The 9,996-nt window shown below is 32.5% G+C and overlaps 1 protein-coding gene across 1 annotated transcript; it reads right to left on the bottom strand.

The window, feature by feature from the left end:
• Positions 1-5,160: 5,160 nt before the first annotated feature.
• Positions 5,161-8,288, bottom strand: LOC140744999 (uncharacterized). Its single transcript, XM_073076737.1, has 5 exons — positions 7,769-8,288; positions 7,335-7,467; positions 7,021-7,203; positions 6,713-6,908; positions 5,161-6,632 (listed from the first exon to the last, which is right to left on the bottom strand). Exons 1-5 carry the CDS (start codon positions 7,828-7,830, stop codon positions 6,328-6,330), a joined length of 879 nt encoding a protein of 292 aa, XP_072932838.1. The 5' UTR covers positions 7,831-8,288; the 3' UTR covers positions 5,161-6,327.
• Between the last annotated feature and the right edge of the window lie 1,708 nt (positions 8,289-9,996).

Genomic DNA, 9,996 nt, shown 5'->3' with positions numbered 1-9,996 from the left:
TATTATTAACGAGTTTCGTACGGAAAAAGGGTATTGATCTCGTGAAAAAAAGGACGCCGGGCCGCATCCGGCAAATAATTAAAAGTTTTAAAAGAACCAGTGAAATATGGGAGAAAGAAATAAATTTTCCAGCCGAACGGATACTTTCGTTTTTATCCTTCTGCCTGGTGATTTATTACGCAAATCTTTTTGCTGTTACTAAAGCCAGCTTCAACGATAATATACTCCGTATGTCCTTCATAATAGTGTATAGGTAACAAGGATTCGAAGATGTTCGGACTTTCGAAGTGTTATGTAATTTGCCGGTGGTAAGTATTGAAATGTTCAGTTTTTGCTATGTCTCTACTGACACGAATACCCTCATAACCAAAGTTTCTAGATCCAATTATAAGTAAGTAGGCATTCAATTTTCACGATTTTGACTTTCTGGAATCATTTATCGATAATGTGCCCATAATTTTTATAGTGAACGGCTATAGATAACAAGGTTTTATGTTATTGGCATGAACAAAGTTTGATCTAGATGATTCTTTACTTAACAAAGTAATAAATTGATATTTCGACGTAATTCTAATGAATTTGATGAAAATCTTCGTATTAAGAACGGACTTTTTTCTTTTGAGCTACTTGAATAATATTAGCATCTTATCCATAAGAAAATTTTACTTTTATATCCTATTATTTCTATTTTCGCCTACATTATTTTCGGACTAATTGATAATTTATGTAAATTTTTGTGAAGTATATATATATATATAGTTCCACCGAATAACATGTAATGTGAGATCAATTTTAGTGTTAACGTTTGAAGGAATTTGGTTGGGGAAATTACTCAGGAACCACAGATGGCTTGAGTTAGACAAAGCGAGATTGGAGCCCAAATGGAATCCTTTGATGTTTGGAAAAACACTGTAAACCAATGTCGATGTGATTTATTGTGGATGAGAACAGACGAAATAATTTTGCTACTTATAAATTGAATTCTGCCAAAATTTTGTACGATACCTACATACTCTTTCCTTTAGTCTTGCTGATACAGCAAAACTTGATTATTTTACAGGTAATTATTACAGGTAATCTTCATATACTTCGTAAGCGAGTATTGATTAATTAGATTAAGTCAAAGTATGAATATGTGTGTATGTATTTTAAAATATCCAGCGGTATTATGTAGGTATTTCGTTATAAAGTTTTAATTTTATCGCAATGTTTATAACCCACATAACCTGTTGTATGTATGTTACCTATGTTGCCTAACTTCTTAGAGTACAATGTAAATTTAGTACCTATAATTTTTCATTAGGTAAAAATTCCTTTTATCATAAATTTTGCACGCTGCAAGCTACTCCAAGACCTTGCTAAGAGCTGTTACTATAATACTCTTAGAAACCAAATTTTTTCATCGCACGCTCCTAATGAAATATGCAAAAACAGTACTTAAGTTTTCTTGGATGTTCCAATTTCAGGAGCTTATTTTCTTCCAAAATAATCTTTCATTTCCACGAGGATTTAATAAGCCGATTTTTTGTTTAAAACTTCAAGATTTGATCTATATTTTGTTTTAAGATAAAAGTTTACGTCTTAGCAAAGTATTATAGCTCATATTTTCTCAGAAAGAATATACTTTATTCTTAATCCTTGAGCAATTGAATCATATCATTTGGCAATTGGTAATTGTTTAAAATATAGCAGCTAAGACTTTCTCAATATGACGAGGAGGAATGCATAAAATGCTTAAACAAACACAAAATAATTAGCCAAGTACGAGTCGAACTCGCACATGGAGACTTCCGTACCACCAAATGTTCATTATTTTTACCACGCTTTTATTAGCTTGGGTTGTATCTATGTATGTATTTATGTATGTAACGGAATCTTTGAACTCGATTTTTACCGACTTTGAAGGGTCCGATTAATTTACAATTTTGAACAATTATGAAGACCCGATGACAATACACGTTTTTAATAATTTTATCCCATTCTTCTCATCCTGACGATCCTAGGAATCAGGATTAACGATTTTCCTTGTGCGATTTTGGCGTGGTTTTTAGTTTTTAAATATAATTTATTTACTAATTTTTATTCATTTCATTATTTTGAACAATACTTAGTTATATGACACAACAATGGATGGCGTTGGGGTGATGATGAATGATACGTACATTTTCAATAATACCTAAGTATTATTTGAACTCAACGCCATCTATTTTTGTGTGACATAACTAATTATGTCCCACAAAAATAAAAGGCGTTGCGGTGATAATGAATGATACGTAAACAACGTATAATAAAATAAAAATAACTATATTAAAATATGTTTTATGGTTCTTATTTGTATTTATTATAATACCAGTTATAGTAGTAAACATATTGTAAAAATTTAGACGGTTGAAATTTAGATTTAAATCTTAGTACTGTTTAACAGTTAGATCGAAATATGCCGAAAAAATCCGGTTTGTGGTATGGAGATCCCCTTTAATTAATATTTAACTTTATTTTATTTTTAGTATTTGTTGTTATAGCAACCACCGTTATGCATCCTCTGCAAAAATTTCATGTGTCTATCTATTACAGTTCCGGAGATATAGGCCTGTGACAGACGGACAGACAGCGAAGTCATAGTTCCGTTTTTACCCTTTTTTTTTTTTTTTGTCGAGGGGGAAACCTTCAAAAGGTACCCGACTACGTGGGAGCGACGCCGAGTTATGTGGGATTTTCACCGCACTAAAACCCCCCCGGTGGCCGTCCTCTGCGCTGCGTTGAGGGCTCCGGGATCTCCAAAGGAACGCAACCGGAGTCCCCTTAGCGCGTTGCCCCGTCGGGCTCCGCCCAGGTGAGCTACCCTAAAAATAACCAAAAAAATATTTTTAAAACTTCAAACAATTCGTATTGACTTTTACGAAATGACCGCGTCATTGTGCTAGCCCACCAGCGGGCCTAGACAAAATACTTTTCCGCAAGCGCTAACGCCAAACGCTAACTTAAAAATGTATGGGAATGACATACGCTGCGGAACGGTGACGTCACGTCACGCTAAGTTCGTAGACAATGTTTGACAAGTATCGGCACGCTAACGCTAACGCTTGAAATGTTTCCGCAGCTTGACGTCTTGCGGACAAAATGGTAGACAAGTGTCGTTTTTGACACACGCTACGGCTAGTTTTGGTCACGCTCACGTCACTTTCCGTAGCGTTAATAAGAAAGGTGCCGCTAACTTTTGTTACGAGTATTTTTTGAAAAATAAGTTACTATAATTAAGTGATCATGCATCATTTGAGACTGCTATGGGCTGCAAATAATGAGGAAATTTGGCAAAATCGCCAATTAAGAATAACTCGCCGTAAAGACAACTTTATTGGTCTTATATCGGAAAAGGAGTTTATTCGTAGATTTAGGTTAGATAAGCAAACGTTTCGGAGCCTTTGCAACGAGTTAAGAAGTAGAACTTCACTTAGAGGAACTAAGGAAATTACCCTAGAGGTGAAAGTAAGTAACTATTATCTATTAAGAGTATTTTCTCTATTAAGGGTATTATCACTATTAAGAGTCACCTAGATCGACCTTACATTTAAATTAATTGTTTAATGGAATTTGCGTAACATATTTTGTTTTATTTCAGGTTCTTTGCACACTTAGTTTCTTAGCAACAGGCTCATATCAACGGATAGTTGGGCTTACACAACATATGATCCAGAGGACTGCAAGTAGGTGCATTCAGCAAGTTGTGGAAGCCCTAAATCATCCTGCGATTCAAGCTAAATGGATAATTTTTCCTCAATTGCAACAAGAAAGAGTCCGTTTGAAACTTCAGTAAGTTCTAAGTGCCTTGTATAGAGTTGGAAAAAACGAAAATAGATAAAGGATAACTTAAAATAAATAATGATTATTTTATAATATTGTAGGTTTCAAAGTAAATTTAGACTGCCGGGGGTAATTGGCTGTGTAGACTGTACACATGTAGCCATTTGCAGGCCAACCGAAGATGAGCATCTATTTTTTAATAGAAAGGGGTATCATTCACTGAATGTGCAAATGGTAAGTTGAAATATACATTTAAATATGTAAATATTTCATTCTTGTTGAGATTCTAAAGTTTCACTTTTTTACAGGTATGTGATAGTAATTTAAAAATAATTAATGTCAATCCTAAGTTTGGTGGAGCTACCCATGATTCATTTATTTGGGCTTCCAGCAAGGTAGAGCCTTATTTGCGTGGACTTCATCAAAATGGAGAACATGTATGGTTGTTAGGTAAGATGATTAAGCTACATTTGTTTTACTTTTTTGTGAAAATTATATAAATTGCTCCTTCAAAGTATAGGATATGCTCTTCAAAGTATAAGTACGGTAGCATTATTATAATAATATCATATTGATAAGTTCTAAAGCTATGGGAAAATTAAATTTCTATATTTTTAAACTTGCAGTTATATATGATATAGATGGAGCTTATAAAGGATTAATATAAAATAAGGCTTATAAAGGATAGATATGTGTATAGATGGAGCTTGTAAAGTAAACAATTTTTTTACAAAATTTTAAATATTTATTATAATTTATTTGTTTCAGGTGACTCTGGGTATCCGTTGCGGCCATGGTTATTAACACCAATTTTAGATGCAGCTCCTGGTTCTAGAGATGAGATTTACACCCAGCGTCATCTAAAAGCCAGAAATTGTATAGAGCGCTGCTTTGGATTACTCAAGTCACGCTGGAGATGTTTACTCAAACACCGAACATTGCATTACCATCCTGTTAAGGCTGGGAAAATAGTACTTGCTTGTTCTGTTTTGCATAACATGGCAATAGATGCAAGTTTACCAGCTCCTCCACATTCCCCAGAAGAAGAAGAGTTACCCTTCAGAGATACACTAGAAAATATTTCTACTGAAGGTAGTCAAAATGAGCTTATCCAAGGTAGAGCTATACGAAACAGTTTAATATTAAGATTACAGTAAGTGTTCGTTTTTAAAATAATTATTTTAGTTAAATGTTTAGAAATAAAAATAAATTACCAAAGTATGTGATGTTATTTTTATTATTATTTTCTGAAGTAGCACCAATACAAATAGTAGTATGGGATATATTTTTTAATTATTTTTGATCCTTTAAAATGTAAGTTTAGTGTTTGTTGACAAAATTGTTTTTGTAATTAAATATTTTGTGCTAATAATCTTATAACCGCATATAATCTTCTTAGTGACCTAAAAGAGAAAAATAATGTACTTTTAGTCTTCTTAAAATATATGTTTATTTTTTTAGAATGTTTTATTTAATGTTTTTGTGCTAATATATATATTCCTTAACCTATCTACCAATTATCAACTCCAGATAAAGGTTGCTCCACATGAAGTTGAATAGATGCATTTCCTTATGCATGTAATTACTTAGCAAACTACCTAAGTTCAAAATAATTTATCACACCCTAATACACAGCTATATAAATACAAACACTACTGTAAGGTAGTTGTTACTTTCCATGAGTAAGTTATGGATAATTAGTACCACCTGCAGGTGGTACTAATTATCCATAACTTAAAAATTACATTATAATAAACATTAATAACATTCATTATAATAAACAAATAATAAACATTACATTAAAAATGCATTTTTAAATAAAATGAAACCTAATTTTCATAAAATGTAGGAACTTACAACAAAATAATCATAAATGGTAATAACAGTAATATACTATAATATAATAGAAACATTTAAAATGAGAAGCAAACAATATATCGCCTAGGTTACACAAAAATGTTACATGTTTAATGTTAATGTCAGTCTTATAATCTACATCTACATCTTATATTCTACATCTTTAGTAGAGAGCTTTTTTTTGTAAAAAGTTAATAATTCTTTTTAATTAGAAATAGGATGTTGTATTACAGAAATCACTGAGATTTAGATTTATGGCTAATTGTTAGTCTTAACTGCTGTGAGATAATGAAATTAATCAAAGTTATTAATTAGTCTTATATCTCGCATCTCATCCTTTATTATTAAAACAAAAATAAAATTATACTTTGGTTCCAACCAAGAAATAAAAAGAAAGAAATGGACATTTGATAAAAACAATAATTAAATTAAAATTAACATTGGAAATAACAATAATAAAATTGTACTTTATTTAAAGACAAGAAAAACAATTGTCTCTCTAAAAGAGAATAAAATAGTACCTCAATTTAAAATAAGAAATAGATTATAAAGCATATTTTGTGAATAAAATGGAAAATTAAATAACACCAAAATACAAGAATTAGTGGAGCAACAAAGACATGAAAATTGAAAGAATTCATGTGATACCTCATTACACATTGCAATTATTTAAACATCATCTATTCGCTGTGACTGTGATAATATTTCCAATATGTTAGTACCTAGAACAACAATTCTCTCTAAAATTTCATTTCTTTGTTGCTCCACTAAAATTCTTTGTGACTCCACCCTTAACCGTTCCAACTCCCTGTCATGCTCCATTTGAACTCTTTTTTCTTCTAACCGTAATCTGCCCTCTTCTATCTGGGAAAAACGGTCAGCAGCTTGTTCAAATGGAGTCTGATGGTGCCTTCTGCGCTGTCCAAATATACGTCGACGACGTGGAGTACATGGAACCCGTGGTGATACGACTTCTAAAATGAAAAATATTTATTTGGTATAAAATTTAAATTGCACTATAATACAAAGCATTAACAATTAAAAAAATATATACCTCTTTGCCTTTCAGTGTTAGATAAGTCACACACACCCTGACTTGTTGAAGCTACATTCAACAACTCCATATTGCATGGCTCAGGATCGCGACATAGTTCCAAGACTGGTGTAGCGCTTGCTAGTACCTCTATCACTTCCTCGGCAGGTTGTGGCTGAGTGGAAGACAGCATGTGATCTGAGGCAGGTTCTGTGGACTTTAGAATGAATGATATAATAAGACAATTGTTGCAGTTAAATAAGGATTAATATAATAGTGTGTTGTAGACATGATAACTACAAATCTACAAAGGTATATAAAATACTAACTTCAAAACCTGCTTCCTGTACTTCCTGATGTCCAGTGACTGATCGTAGACCCATTATTCTTAAAACCCTTTCTTCCAGGGGAGTAAGGGCTTTAATTGTGCTGGGTCCTCCGCCAGTACTGTTTGTATCTCTATTCATCAAAGACGCCTTTCTTTTTGTCTTTGTCTTCCAATCAGACCACACCTGAAACAAGTGAAAATATAACTAAAATTTCACATGAATGTTAAACAAAAAACATTATTTTGTTTGTTGGACATATTTATATTCTAGATAAGAATATTAAATAGTATATGTATTGATAATCTCTATTTTACCCTTTTCCATTTGTCTGCCTGTTTTTGAACGCCAGCCCCAGTAGAATTTAAAAGTTCGGTGAGCTCATTCCACTGGGTTTCCATTCGCTGCCGCCCTTGAGCTCCAGGTTGCGGTCTAGAAAGATCACCATTTCTAGAAAAATAATAATATGCATTATTTATTAGCTGTCTAAAGAATCAAAAAAAAGTTACCTGCTACAATTTGTTTATTATAATGAATGAGTTCATGAAATGCCCATTGAAAAGGGTATTAGTATTCTATTTATTCAATTTCTACCTTAGTCAGTAAGCAAAAGAAGCGTTATTGCTTACCAAGAAAAGTAAACGTTCCTAAGAAACCACTTAAGAAATACCAGCGATAAGAGCTGCACTTGAAACAAATCTCAACTTTCGTTCCTAGTTATGTATTAAACAATTATGAATTTTGTACTTACGTTTCCATAAAATCTATCATTATTAAAAATTGTTCACGACTAGCTCGAAGTCGACTTTCCATCTTCTAAAATAATAATTTGAATAGTTTACAAAGATTAAAACTTCTTCGTTCGCAATTCATAAATATTTTAGTATGTTCTCTTCGGTCAACAACATAACACTTAATTCCAAATAGATAGTTATGTCTGCGTCGTAAACAATAAGTACATATACGTGAAATAATAATCAAATATACATTTATACTATAAAGCTCGAAATAAACACTGTAAACACTCGCACAACAATTTGAAATCGTCTAATATGACCGCCACTCTTCGTTTGACATTGACTTGACGTTTTTTTTTTCTTTCTGTCACGCTAAATTCCATAGACAAACTGGAGTTTGCATTACGACGCTGCGGAATGAACGTTTGGCGTTTGGTTATAACATTGTCTACCGATTTAGCGTTAGCGTGAGACGTTAACGCGTATTCCGTAGCGTGTGCGGAAAACGAAACGGTTGTATTTTGTCTAGGCCCGCTGGACACCATTTCGTGTACAGAATAAGAAACTGCTTCAGATAGCAGATAAGCTCGCGAAATCATTACGTTGGACGATACAGATGTCTCCATCGTCGTAAATAGGGATGTACCTACCTTGTATATTTTTAAATCCGTTTAATTCGTCAATATATTTTGAGAGTCGGATTTCGTTAATTATGTGTTAATTTAAAATAGGTGGTGTTAATTAAGTCACAATTAAGATTTGGCAATTAATAGCTTCTTAATTCAATTTTAATTATACCTAATTAATATTAGAGATCTTGTCCCGAAATAATAGTATTTCTGACAACATAGTTGGAATATCTGTTGGGATCGTTGGAATCCTTAACTTACTCTTATAACCAGATAACCATAGAAGTATTCAACATTACCAACTCTAATATTACTAATATCAGATTACGAAATTGATACCAACGCAGTTATTATAAGTGATGCGACGGCCAAATTATTTAATTGTTTATTTTTAATTTTATTTTTAAATTAAATAATCTAAAATTTAAATCACCAGCCCTAAACCTTAATGCGTAGGTATTCTAGGTAATTCTCAGCGCTGGAAGGGTATGGAGTGAAATTCAAGATAACGAGTCAAAATTATTTTACGGACCTCATAATTACCTTTGGGGTACACAATTTGCATCCAAGATTACTTTAGCGTAGGCGTCCCCAAGTAAATGTGTTAAGACCTAACATAATAGGGCAGGTATTCTAGTCATTGACAGTTATGAAGAAAATAGTCTTAGAGCAACGATTTTACATGTCTGACAATGTACGGTATTATGTGTAAATTTAAGGCTCTTAAGTATAAAATAGTAATTACAAAACCTTTAGATGGTTTCCAATAGATTCTCTATTGACGATTCATTTAGAGGTGCAAGTGATTATGGTCTAACCGTCTATTCAATAGCTCCTCCATCTATTCATATTTCATTCTTAAGCATAAAAATCTGTATCTTCAAAACCTACTTCAAATCCTATACAAAATACTACACAAGGATCGTAAACATTTATTAACCTTATAGTTCGGGCCTCATAGTTCACCCGGAAATCCTCATAATAATATTTTCGCCCAACGGCCATCAAACCGTAAGAAATGTTTGAATTTCGTGCTGGAGGCTAGCTGATGTGTTTGTCCAATATAATGGGTCCAATGTTTGCGTGGTGTGATTGATTGCAACTCCCGGCCTTGCGGATCAATATGACGAAGTTTGTGATATTAGGAGCCCTCTCTATGTTTACTACTTGTATTCTGAACAAAAAATATTTCTTAGAATGATTTCCGATGTTTTTACACAATTTTTAAATATAAGAATATACATAATATGTATGTTTGAAACACTGCTTATTGTTAATATGCCAATAGTTTCAAATAAAATTAGTGCTACACTGACTACACGACATTTTATTCGATTTGGCGATTAAACATTAAAAATAGTAACTTTCTTTAAAATGCATCTATCCATACATGTAACGAATAATTTTTTTTATTCCCATTTATGTAGTATGTTGTAGGTATAAGAATTTTCTTGAAAAGTTGTCTTTTTACTGAATTAAAATCCAACAATTTTATATATAGATAAAGAAAAATACATCTCGAGTACCTACTATTGTGGGCATGAAGTACTTATATTACATTCTCATCATTAGCAATAAGATGGGTAGCTAACTGGGGCAGGAGTGAAAGAAAC

Source organism: Epargyreus clarus, unplaced genomic scaffold (genome assembly GCF_041222505.1).
Source record: "Epargyreus clarus isolate Ecla_fem2 unplaced genomic scaffold, WU_Ecla_fem_2.2 ptg000009l, whole genome shotgun sequence".
Classification (NCBI taxonomy): domain Eukaryota; kingdom Metazoa; phylum Arthropoda; class Insecta; order Lepidoptera; family Hesperiidae; genus Epargyreus; species Epargyreus clarus.
The sequence above is the reverse complement of the archived record's forward strand: the minus strand, read 5'-3'. Positions and strand labels throughout refer to the sequence as shown.

What these genes read in the sequence shown, in the direction of transcription:
- LOC140744999 (XM_073076737.1), bottom strand. Translation starts at nt 7,830, where the DNA reads ATGGAAAGTCGACTTCGAGCTAGTCGTGAACAATTTTTAATAATGATA. An exon ending in TACAGGAAGCAGGTTTTGAA is followed by an intron (nt 6,909 to 7,020) that starts GTTAGTATTTTA and finishes TTCATTCTAAAG; the next exon opens with TCCACAGAACCTGCCTCAGA. An exon ending in TAACACTGAAAGGCAAAGAG is followed by an intron (nt 6,633 to 6,712) that starts GTATATATTTTT and finishes TTTTCATTTTAG; the next exon opens with AAGTCGTATCACCACGGGTT.